Consider the following 13,684-nt stretch of genomic DNA (forward strand, 5'->3'; position numbering starts at 1 on the left):
ATACTATAAATCAACACTATACTCTTGGTTGGCTTATTAGTTTTCAGTAACATATATCACATACAATATGAACCCTTATAGTGTCAATGGAGATTGATCGAGATTCCATATATATGAGCCAAGATTTTAACTAGTCAAATACGAGAAACGTTAAAATCACAACACCAGCACAAGGTGGGTCTTACTTGACCAATTCTAGAGTTAATAGTTATAATTATGGTTGCTAAGTCTTTCTGTATTTATTAGTGAATAATGGGATTGTTGCTAAATTAATTATGGAGTGAAGGGGAAAAACATGTCTCTATCCACTTGATCGTGTCTACCTATGGTAGGCTTATTTTAATTGCACAGAGTGAATCATCCCCATGAAGCACATGATCTATAGAGCATTGTGAGCCTTCATTATATATCAATTGAATACACTTTTTTTCTGAATTATATATTATCTGTTCTACTTCTCTTCTTATTGAGTCTATTGCAAGTTTACATCATTGTGGTGTACGTTCAACAAGAAGAACAATGCTATAGTCTGTCATGTCGACCGATATATATATATATATATATCACCATGCATAAACATATGTAGGAAGTTGTAGTGATTTCCAATACTAAGCCCATGCAATGAACTGGCTAGCTCTTGCATGGAATTCAAGGCTGCACGTACGTTGCACGCACACACCCACGCTTGCATGCTGGGAGACGTAAACCTTTAGATTAGGCTTCCTATTTTTAAGCAGTTTCTAAACAGAGCTTTTTTCTTTTTAAAAAGGAACTCTAATTTTTTTTATATATTAGTTGACTTCTTTGCATTGAAATGGTTGATATATATATATATGCATAGATAAACATATTTCTAAACCCTAAAAAGAAGAACATTGATTTTACGTAAGTCTCCAATATATATGTGAATGAAGAAGCAACTAACGAATCCATGCTTTGAAGCCAGCGAAGAGTTTGTTCTATAAAGATGGCTTCATACTGTCTCGGTTATGGATAACAACCATGAAATTAGTTTACAAATGATACTTGATATTATGGACGTTGACATTTACGTGAATTTTGGCCATTCCTTTTTGCTATCATTAAATTCATATAAATTTTTAAAAGCTGGCACATGCATGCATGTGTCAAAAGTTTATAAGTTTATTTATCAATTAAGGGCCCGCCAATTGTTATTAGTCTCACTATTATAGCTAGGCTGTTCTCTTACTATAGTATGTTACTCTTGCATGGAACATGAGCATGCGTTGTGGCGTAAACCTATAGATTACTCTTCCAATTTTTAAAAGCAATTTTAATTTTTAAATTAATAACAGTTGAAATTTCAATATATATATATAATAAAAACCATGGGAAATGTTTAATTTATCAATAACTTCAAATAAATTCTTAATTTCTCAAAATAGTATTTGCTATTTGTTAGTTATTAGAAGCATTACGAAAATCCCCTGATCGAAATATGGCTTTCTTGTTTTTACATCAATTAGCATTTTCAGTAGTTCAACAAAAACTTTTAGGTATTATAAAGTCCAGTCACGGTATTTTATAAATATTAACTTCATTAATATTTTAAGTTTTGAAATATTGAATATTCAATTGCACCTAAATCTTTTTGCTTTTTTCATGAAAATAACACCTCATATTTTTTCCCAATCTTTTCCTTTTACGCACAAGTAAACACACCCAACTTAATTTCTTAACAAACTTTTGTTTTAAAAGGAACTTTAATTTAGTTTTTATAGATTACTAGGCCAATAAATTTTTAAATTGACTCAATTACATGACTAAGACTTTGTTCTTTAAAAAATGTCTTTGCATGGCTTTTACTTAAATGTATAGAATATTTTAAGGGCTAGTGCATGCATGTGTCAATGGTTTATAATTGTTTATTTTTCAATTGAGGGCCCTTGTGAATAGTTTATAAACTTATTTAATAATTGAGGGCCCATAGTGCGTTAATGGTTTCATCCACGTTTTCATTTAATGATACTTTTGAAAAAAATGAAAAGACCTCGTGATAACTTAGTCTTTTTCATAAGAAAGTTGATTTATAAAATCGGTAAGTATAAGACATTTTTAATATTTGGAATGACTTATGGAAATATTATACTGTCTTATTATTATCTTGCTAATTAATTTATCAAGGATAATTTTAAAAATAATATTATTTAAATAAGTAATTATTAAAATAGTACTCTTTCAATAATATTTAATAAACTAATGTTATTTTTCCTTAACTAGCCCAAAACTTTATCCTTGTTGGATTATAACTTGTGATCTCAGCATTGTGTAATTCTGTTCATGTGACCTAATTAATTAAATCCCATGTTTTTTATTTTTAAAACACACTTATTAATTAAACAAATGATTGCAAAAGTTTCCATTATGTAACACCATGCCTTCATCCCTCTTTTAATAAGCCATATTATATACCGATTCATGTCTAATCTCGCTTGCTAGTGTAAATAAATGTTTAGCCAATGAGGAGATGTTAGAAATAACTCATCATATTATTATAATTAGTTTGAATTCACAATAGGATAAAATTAAGTATCTCATGCTATTCAGAACTTCTAAATACAATCACGATTAAGTGTGTTTTGAGAGTTAGTTTTATTAGGTCATTATATATTCACTTAAAAATTATAAATAATCTTATTTGTTTAAAATTAGATCTATACATACTATTAAAGTAGATGTATATATAATCTATTCCGAGAGCATTTCAAAAAACAATTTTAATTTTTTTTTAACATTTAAGTTTTTATTTATATAACTTATAATATTAATAATTAAAAAACATTAATTACACCTAATTATTTATGCAATAAATGTCCATAAAACCTTTGAAATCCAAGATATTCAATAGTTTTCTTGGTAGGAGTTATTTAATTATATTATTTTATATATGATATTGCCTCAAAACTTCTCACAAAATTTTTAAAAACTCCGATTCAAAGCCGGGGAGAATGTCTAGTACATATAAAAGAATTATACTTTAATAAAATTTTAGTTTCTTCCTGCATTTAATGCATGATATTGTTTTATAATAAGACTAATGTCACCTATGAAACACAAGTGCACATGGCGATCAAGTAATATAGTGTGCTTGAAAGCATGGTTGGCGATCTCATGAGGAGCTAGGAAATACTTGTACTAACGTTTGCCCTTTTATCTAGCCTAAAACAAAAGTTGGTGAACAAAGTCGAAAAAAAGTAAAAACACTAAAGTAAAACTAATGACGGAAATTTACAAGGGGTAAATCAAGCAAGAGACAAAGGTGTCTAGGCATAGACTTTCTTTTAGGGTTATAATGAGGTAGTGTACTAGGTGTATTGAATTAATATATACAAAATTAATTAGAACGAGAAAGTTCCTAATACATGCTACCCTTTTCTCAAGATAAATACTAACTGGTTCCATTCGGTGCTAATGCAGACTACCCTATGACTGCAAGGCACTCTATGAACTCTTTCTAGAGAAAACACAGGTTTAAAGGATTAGACAATCCTTCTTTCGAATAAATTGCTTCTAAACCCATACGAAGTAAAAAAAAAAATCTTTTCCTACAATTGCATTACACACTGAATCCCAATGTTAAGTCACTTGGCAGAAACACGGGGTGAGAAATCTCAATTCCAAAGTACCATATCTTTAGGTGGACTCATGTTTTCCTTCAATTGTGGCATATCTATACATGGTGGATCTCTTGATTCCTCACGTGCGTACATCGAAAATGAAACTCTCGGCTTTCGCTATAATAGAGTCGAAGACGAGAAAAACACATAATTGAATCTAAATCAAGATAATGCATTAATATAAATGTCGAAGAAAGGTTGAAAGTTCACAACCAAGTCTCAAAACAATTAAACCCTATAGTTTATCTATGCCCAAACAACATAAAAATTAGTTCTTCATTATTACAAACCAACAATCCAATCCAAATGAAATAAAATACATAAAGAGAATAATAAAACTCCCTCAAAGCTCACAATCTAGCTCCTTGGATGGTTGAAGTTCTTCGAAGATTCTCTGATATCACTGTCGACACAAACAGCTCCCTTGAAGCTTTGAACCTTCTTCTAATCTCTCCCTTTTGCTTTCTGGGCTCCCTTGAAGATTCTCTGATATCACTGCCGACACAAACAACTCCCTCAAAACTCCCTTGAAGCTTCCAAATCACCGCTCAAAGGGCAACCAAAGAGTAGAGAACAAGCTAACTCAGAAATCGGGGTTTCTTACGGCAGGAAGAGGTCCGTATGACACGGTGCTTATGGCCATAATAGTACCCGTAATCTTCTCGGGTTGGGTGTTACTCCCGTAACAGTGCTCATCGATTATAGTGATTTGCTACAATACCATAAACAGGTCACTGCTACAATGCTCGCCCGTAATAGAACCCATAAGCCCAACAGTAAGTCACTTTGAAAATGCTATGTTTCTTCCAAAATTAATTCAAATCACCTTGAACTTATTCCTTTTGATCTATATGTCCTCATTCTAGCCTGAATACGAAATATAAGCGAATTAAGCACCAAATCCAATTATAAATTCAACAATTAGTGGCAAAGTTTTATAAATAATAATCAAATACATTCATCCATGCACTCATTATTTTACAATAGAGATATTCAATGTAAATATGCTATACTAATTAATTAATCACATAAAGTTGGTTTTTTTTTCTTTCAAAACTTGAATCTCTTCATTAAAATTATAAAATCAAAATGTTTCAGAATTAACTTATCGAAATCTCAATAAATTGCTCGTAAAAATTTATATTAAATTTAAGTTGTAAATACATTAACTTAATACAATACAGACATAACTTTAAATAACAAAAAATTATCAAATTGTAATAAAAGCGAAAAATGAATACAATGGTGAAAGTCACATGAATTAGTATAAATAAAAAAAAGCCATAAAATAATTAATTCAAAGGGGCCGCAAATGTAATATAACATTAGTTTAATATATATTTGTATATATATATATATATATATATATATATAATTATGCAAGTTAATAATAGTGGTAATAATAATCATTCTTCTTAAATGATTCACCAAACTAAATCACATATGAACATAAAACGAAGTGTTCTCACCCACTCCACACCCATTCACAACTCATAACCTAAAAACTCTTTTTCAACTCTCTTTAGATAACAAGGAAAATAAGTAACAAGAAGTCACAAACAAAAGTCAACCACGCACGGCAAGCATAAATACAACATATGTTTTTCATGAAACATGCGTCATCATCATAGTTATCATTTTGGTTATAAACAAAACAGTAACAGTAAACTCACTGTTATTTATCAACATAAATTTCTCTCTTGCATCTTCAGTTCAATGATCCTTGAACGTTTCAATCTCTTCGTGGCACCAAACTCCATACCTCATGAACTCTATACCACAAATAACAAGCAGCCTCTCTCTTTAACTAATTCTCTATAAATTCAAGTCTTTCTTCATGAATGAAGGCCATAAAAATTTATAACTCATCATGGCTTTGCTAAAGCTAATTCCATTGACATTCTCTTTCCTTATGCTTGTTGCCTTTAATGATTTATCTTTACATTCATATGGGATAAGGATAGAAGGGGTCATGAAGCATAGTATTGATTATGATTCCTCTTCTTCATATAATAAAGCAGTGATTGATGTGGAGGATTATGGGGCTAAAGGTGATGGAAGAGATGATAGTGAGGTATATATATATATTAATTTATATCAATGTGCTTCCTTTTTCATATATGTTACTAAAGTTATATATATATATATATATATATATATATTGATGGTTAATTTGTGTTAATATTTCAGGCATTTGAGAAAGCATGGGGAGTAGCATGTTCTTCATCACAACCAGTTACTTTTATGGTTGCTAATGATAAGAAGTACAAACTAAAGCCACTCACTTTCCAAGGGCCATGTAAATCCAATGTCAAAGTGATGGTGAGTTATACACATAAATACACTCAAATAATTCCATTCAATGTTATTAATTAATCATCATCGATGATTAGCATCGAAATGTATTTGATATTTTTAATTGATACATTAGTAAGACCTCTATTTGTATATACATATGATTCATGTAAATATGATGAATTAGCTGATATGTTAAAGAGTCTAGTAGATATGATATTAGTGTAAGTTAATATATATATTTTTTTACCTTTTCAAATTTAGTGATTTTTATTGAGTGATCGAATTACAGATCGAAGGATCGATTGAAGCTTCTTCAGATCAATCGGACTGGGATGGAAAGGATGAAAGACATTGGTTGCTGTTTGATGAGATAAATGATCTTGAAGTAGGAGGTGGTGGAACTATAGATGGAAATGGAAACATATGGTGGCAAAACTCATGCAAGATCAAAACATCACTTGTAATTTTGACACTTAAAATTTGTCAACTCAATCATTTTAGATATATTTGTTAAAATGAGTACTAATCTAGCGTTTTTTTTTTCTTTCTATTTTTTCCTCTTCAGCCTTGTCGCGATGCTCCTACGGTATGGAAACTATAAGTTCCAATGAATGTTTATATCTGATATATATAAAGATCATTATGATCATGAAAATTAATGAAATGTTCTTGTCTTTTCATATTATTATTATATTTTAAAACAGGCAATGACATTCTCGAATTGCAAGAATTTGAAGGTGGAGGACTTGAGCATAAGAAACAGTCAACAGATTCATGTATCATTTGAAAGCTGCAGCAATGTTCATGCCTCTCAACTTTCAATTAGTTCACCTGAATCAAGTCCAAACACTGATGGCATTCATGTTACCGGCACACAAAACATAAATATAACCAATTGTGCCATTCAAACTGTCACGCCCCAGCCCCAAAACCGGGCCCGCTGACAGATCGGCCGCATCCAACGGGGCTGGGCCCCACTGGGTGCAAGGCCTCAGATTTGACTTGGTCGAGTCAACCCCTAACAAGCGCAATGTGAAACAATAAAAAAATGGTGCAGAAAATACAACATGCGACTCGAGATACGAGAATCCAAGGTATAAATACAGGTTATAAAAAAATTTACAAGAAAATGACAACCCTAATGGATCCATCCTAGCATCGGGTCGATCAACAAGGTCTTAAGCACAACCTAAAAAGTCGAGTACCTGAAAAGATAGAAGAAGAGAGGCTGAGCAACACAGTTACTCAGTGAGTGGGGCAAAAACTCGAGAAACTCAAAATACCAACAGAATACGGAAATTGGTTATCTAAACATTTCCAAAACATAATACTTTCCATACAGAATGGCAAAAATAGCGTAATAATAGCGAACGAAATACAGAGAATGCTCGTAATACGTAGATACTCGAAAATGCCGAAAAATACGCAAAACAGTATACGTACATCTCCCCGACTAATAACAAATCAACGAAAGACGTAGGTCGGATCATCGATCGTGAAGTCGGAGACGTAACGAGTAATATCAACAGCCGTAGTCTGGGATCTTCGACCGCAATCGGGGTAGCGCTACTACGGAAAAACATGTGCACATGGCTAGGGACTTTACTCCTCCTAGTCGGGCGAGCGAAATGGAGATGTACTAAAACCGCGAGATACTGAGAATCACGCATGGAGGAAATACCGAGTAATTAATGCAAGAACAAAATAAACAAATAAATAATCATATACCAAAAACGCGAGTATTCATGAATTTCCGTGATACTCACACGAGCAAATACGTGAACTTCGAATCCCACATTAGGGAAAATAACTGAAGAAACAGAAATTATGCACAAAATTTACCAAATGAATAAATCATCAAATAAAAACCAAACACCCTGGGAATTACACCCTTAAGGTCTCGGCATAATATCATTTCTAACCTGTTCCATTTTACAACACATAACTCCAAGATCATACTAACAATTGCAAAGATATTTTGCCGAACGAAACTCAAGACCATACTGAACATTTTCCTTGTCAAATGCTTCCCAAAGTTTTGTCCCCAGAAGTGAGAAAAATCCAGCTAAACCTTAGAATTCCCTGTAGTACATCATCTTGCACAAGTCTTTAATAAATCAAAACTTCTAATCTATAAATCCAATCCACACCCTTGGGTTTCCCCATCATTTCGATTTTATCAATAATGTATCTTATCATAATTGCTCATCTAAAACAAGTTATCATTTCAAAGGCATGAACCTAGTTTTCCCTTCCAATATTAAAACAACCCTTGAACATCAACCAACATAAGCTATATAAAAGCAATTACCCCAATTTTGAATTAACATTAGGTCAAGGTCACCTCTAATATCCAAGATACAATAACACCCAAGCAACTCACCAACTTTTTCAATTCTTTTACCGGCCATAATTGTCATGTCACCTCACCCCTTAAAATGTCTTCAATCCTAGCTTCAGTACCACCCCATTCCTCTAGATTCAAAAAGCAACTCACATTATTATTTTCATTCTTGAACATTCATGCTTTAGTTCTCATCACATAAGTTTTTTATCAATATCTTACATTTTTATTATGAGCATACATCTCTCCCCCTTTCTCTAACTCCTTCGCATCATCCCGACATATCATCAAAGCATTTCCAATCTCTTCCAAACCCATGCAAAAAAGAATTACATAAGCATAACTCCCTCACATAAACAAATTTCCTGCTAACATTACTATATACTTATAATCTATAATATAAAATGTCCATCTTCTCATAATTCTTACATTCTAGTATTTTTAACACAAACCATGATATGTATAAAAACACATTCCTTACCTCTTGATTCCTAACCAATTCCACAAGATATACATATTATCACCCACATGAGATCAAACAAATGCATTTAAAAAATTTCAACTCATAATTAGTAACAAACAAGGGATCCACATTTATTATTCCTTCATATGAAGGAGTGCTCGTACAAACTAACAACTAAGCCCATCAATACCATTGAAGTCATTACAAAATTAAATCACACAATTCTCACAATTATATCCCCAAATACTTGTATTCAACACTTGGAGGCAATTTGTCAAACACCTTATGTGCATCACCAAAATTCCATTCCAAGGGCTCTAACATAACTCATGAATATTATTTCTTTACACATTAATCTTCACTTGCACAATTCACAATAAATATAATTCCCAAGGCCTTAAATTTCATGAACCCAATTAACATCAAGTATAATATTGTAGCAAAACCATGCCAAGTTTCCAATCAACATCATGCCAAAACAACACCCAAACATGCAAATAATTTACAAGAACCAAAATAAATCAAGAATGATTCGGTTAGCCCACTCACCTTGCCATCTTCTCTTCTCATCCTCTCTACTCCTATTAATCTAAGGGAACAAGAAAGGAAACAAGAAGGACACAAATTCTAAGTTTAATCTAAGGTTATGAACAAGAATACAAAATGAAAATTAAAGGAAACAAAAATTACTTACCTACCTTTAACCATCAAAAGTAAGAAGAGGAGAAGCAAATGGTTAGGGTTTCCAACAAGAATGAATGGAAAATGGAAGAGAAAGGCTGAAATGTTTAAGAAGAAAACATTTTTCGGGTTGCTACAGTACCCGTGCTACAGGGTTTGGCTTTAAAAAACTACAGTAACAGGCTGGGTTATAACACAAACAGGTACAAACTTTTATCAAATTTAATTATCAGCACAATAAAAACATGTCGAAATTATTCATATTTATCCTGTGGCACACTAATTTTTCATATTTATTTACTATTGAATTCTCCAAGTTGTCTCTCATTTTCATTTAATTTTTTTTATCTTATATTGAACGTTCTTTCAATGTACATGTAATCTCATTAATTTTATCAAACACTTATTTGCACATTTTTTACTTGATGCATATATATATATATATATATATATATATATATACACAAGCTCACAGTTTGTATTTATTAATTATCAATCTTTTATAAAATCTCAAGATTTCATCATAAAGTTCAAGACCCATTCAAATACAAAACTTAAATCTAATTATCTTATCTCATACAGAATCCTCTAAGCATATATATATATATATATTGATTTATTTTATTTATAACCTTGAAGGAGATGACTGTATATCAATAGTGGGTGGATCACAAGGAGTGAAAGCCATGAGCATAACTTGTGGTCCAGGTCATGGCATCAGGTTTGAAGAAACCCTAATTAATTTTTAACATGTATATATATATATATATATATATATATATATAATGGTTCTGTATGATATATATCAATGGATTAACTTTATAATGAATATATATGTGTGACAGTATTGGAAGTTTAGGATCAGACGACTCAGAAGCCTATGTTTCTGATGTGGTGGTGGACACAGCCACGCTCACTGGCACAACAAATGGAGTCCGGATCAAGACTTGGCAGGTTATTTTTCTCTCATTCAAATCAACGAATCAATTCATATTTGGGGAACAAAATAGAAAATATTTTTTTTTTACAAATATTAATCTGTCTACATTAAAAAAAAAATTTCAATTTACACATGTTTAATTAATGCTGTGAGGTAATTAATTTTTACATATGAAAGACACCTTAAATTTTTGAGTAAAAGTAAAGTTATATATATTCATATATGATGATCTTTTCTATTATGTGGCTTATCATATATATACAAATTTTAAATAAAAATACTGGATCTTTGGTCCATGACAGCCTCAAACACTTAGCTTTGAAACGGTATTTAGTGTTACACAATTTATTTAATAATTTATTTATTATTATTATTATTATTATTCTATTATCATTTGCTCTGTTTCAGTAAGACCATTTACTACATATGCTTTTACAAATTAAAAAGACGTAGATCGTGGTATTTGGATGTGGAGTTGATATAGGGCTAAACATTATGTACATAATATTTTTAATATGTGTTGATTTTATATATTTGTATTGAAGGAAAAGCTTCAGATATCTCTAAAATAATTAAAATATATTTGATGTGATATATTCTAAACCAATTTAACTACTGGCTGATCAACCTTGAGGCCAAGATTGGTTTTCATTAATCTAATATTGAAATTTATTCAATGTATTCTAAATTTTATGTTAATTGGGATGTTAAAAACTAGTGACTTTATAGAAAATAACTGGATAGATAATTATATCATTAATTTCTCCTGAAATGTCTATCTGAGAGTATGTATCAATAGTTAATTTTGTTAATTATTACATCAATGTGTGTGAGTTAATCATTATAACCATGCATCTCACCTTTTGTCTCTTAAACAATAATCAATCGAACAGGGAGGCAGTGGATATGCGAAGACATGTTTCGTATCAACATGAATAATGTTGAAAACCCAATAATCATCGATCAAAACTATTGTGACTTAAAAAGACCATGCGCATGAACAGGCATATTATTTTCTCCATCATTGTTTTTCATTATAATTTTTAACTTTTATTTATTTAAGTAAATAATTACCTATACTCATTCAAAAATTTGTTGCAGAAACTCTGCGGTGGAAGTGAGCGACATTTTGTACAAGAACATCAATAAAGGAACAAGCGCGTCTGAGATTAAGCTGTAGACTAATGCAGCAAAGTGTTCTACATGCGTGAGCATGTGTGTCGCAAAGATATCAATTTGGTCAAGATAGGAGGTGGACAGCAAACAAAAAGTTCATGCATGTTGAGGGACCAAAGAGGCACAGACTTTGCCTGAGCCCCTGTGCTGAGAACTATTGATAAGATTTTAAAAACAGAATTTTAAAATTAAAAATTGTTTGCTTCGATATACAACAAATGCTGGAAGACGCCGGCTGGAATATATGGACCAAACCAACAAACACAACAAAAAAAAAAAAAAACCAACAACACCAAAAAAAAAAAAACAACACAACACACAAAAAAAAAAAAACACCAAAAAACACCCAAACCAAAAAAACACAACACAAAAAAGAAACTACGCAATTTGCCATCATCATCTGAAACCATAATACATCCCAATAGGATAAATTAATTGGGACAATATTTTACAAATACATAATTATCTTGAATGCATCAATTATTTATTTTATTGTCTAATCATCAAGAAAAGAACAAAAGAAACACCTTGCTTGTTCTTCTTCAAAAATTTTGTGAATTTATTTACTCTATAAATTTTTTTTTATTGAGTTTCTAGAATTTTTGTTTAGTGGATAAAGGAAAAGCACAAGTGATCGAGGAAGTCACTAGCCTTATCCACTTATTTGATACAAATTAAATAAAAAAATTTCATAAAAAAAAATATATGTCACTTTCCTTCACTTCATCCATGCATGTGGCATTTACCCATTTGCTTAATTACATTTTTAAATTTATAAAAGATCAATCCCTTGAAATTAATTTGGAAGATAATAAAGGCAAGAGTAATATAGATACGGGAACAACAATATATTCTTTGATTGATTATGTTCATCAATCTCACACCAGCAACTGAACTCACAAGAAGAGAAACACAGAATAATTAATTTGCAAAGAGTTACGCAAAGTGAACCATGGTAGCTAGCTAAACATCTAAAATCTATATACATATTTGTGTTTGATACAAAATCACACGCAAGTTCATATTTGTGTCAAGATCACACGCAGGTGGGTCTTACTTGACCAATTCTAGAATTAATAGTTCTAATTATGGTTGCTAAATCTTCCTATATATTCACCAGTGACAGTGGGGTCTGTTGATGGTTGCTAAGTCTTTCTGTATTTATAAGTGAATAGTGGGGTTGTTGCATAAATTATGGAGTGAAGGGATAGTAAACATGTATCTCATCCGACTTGGTTGTGTCTCACCTTTGCATGTTACCGGCACACAAAACACATAAATAAGGACCAACTGTGCCATTCAAACAGGTACAAAACTTTATCAAATTTAATTATCAGCACAATAAAACATGTCGAAATTGTCTCATATTTATCCTGTGGCACGCTAATTTTCTCATATTTATTTACTATTGAATTCCTCCAAGGTGTCTCTTTTACATTTTAACTATCTTATATTGAACGCTTCCTTTTCAATGGCACATGTAATCTCATATGTTCTTATCAAACACTGATCACTGTCACATACTTGATGCATATATATATATATAGCTCACAAAGCTCATGCAGTTTGTCTTATTAATTATCAGTCTTTTATAAAATATCCTTATGTCATCATAAAGTTCGGTACACATTCAAATACAAAAGCTCTAGTAGCAATCGATTATCTTATCTCATACAGAATTTCTAAGCATATATATATATATATATATATGTAGTTTATCGTATTTGCAGTCCTGAAGGAGATGACTGTATATCAATAGTGATGATCATCAGCGGAGTGAAAGCCATGAGCATAACGTGTAGTCCAGGTCATGGCATCAGGTTTGAAGAAACCCCACCATTAATACTACGACATGTATATACATATATATATAATGGTTCTATATGATATCAATGAATTAACTTTATGATGAATATATATATATATGTGTGTGTGTGTGTGTGTGTGTGTGTGTAGCTGACAGTATTGAAGCTTTAGGATCTGATGACCTTAGAAGACTATGTTTCCGGATATGGTGGTTGCACAGCCACGCTCACTGGCACAACAAATGGAGTTCGGATCAAAACTTGGTGTTATTTTTCTCTCATTCAAATCAACAAATCAATTCATATTTGGGGAGATATTAGAAATAAATTAGCAATATA

At 31.4% G+C, this 13,684-nt stretch overlaps 1 protein-coding gene across 1 annotated transcript; it reads left to right on the plus strand.

The window, feature by feature from the left end:
- The first annotated feature begins 5,508 nt into the window (after positions 1–5,508).
- On the plus strand, positions 5,509–6,880 carry LOC120257030 (polygalacturonase-like). Its single transcript, XM_039264672.1, has 5 exons — positions 5,509–5,712; positions 5,829–5,960; positions 6,226–6,396; positions 6,502–6,522; positions 6,641–6,880. The coding sequence occupies exons 1-5, from the start codon at positions 5,509–5,511 to the stop codon at positions 6,878–6,880; spliced, it is 768 nt and encodes a 255-aa protein (XP_039120606.1).
- Positions 6,881–13,684: the final 6,804 nt, after the last annotated feature.

The sequence above is a fragment of the Dioscorea cayenensis genome, unplaced genomic scaffold, assembly GCF_009730915.1.
Source record: "Dioscorea cayenensis subsp. rotundata cultivar TDr96_F1 unplaced genomic scaffold, TDr96_F1_v2_PseudoChromosome.rev07_lg8_w22 25.fasta BLBR01001809.1, whole genome shotgun sequence".
NCBI classification, from domain to species: domain Eukaryota; kingdom Viridiplantae; phylum Streptophyta; class Magnoliopsida; order Dioscoreales; family Dioscoreaceae; genus Dioscorea; species Dioscorea cayenensis.

Bases quoted from the DNA above. Each gene is read 5' to 3' on its own strand.
- LOC120257030 (XM_039264672.1), top strand. From the start codon at position 5,509: ATGGCTTTGCTAAAGCTAATTCCATTGACATTCTCTTTCCTTATGCTT. The intron at 5,713-5,828 runs GTATATATATAT...TTAATATTTCAG, and splicing joins ATGGAAGAGATGATAGTGAG to GCATTTGAGAAAGCATGGGG. The intron at 6,523-6,640 runs GTATGGAAACTA...ATTTTAAAACAG, and splicing joins CTTGTCGCGATGCTCCTACG to GCAATGACATTCTCGAATTG.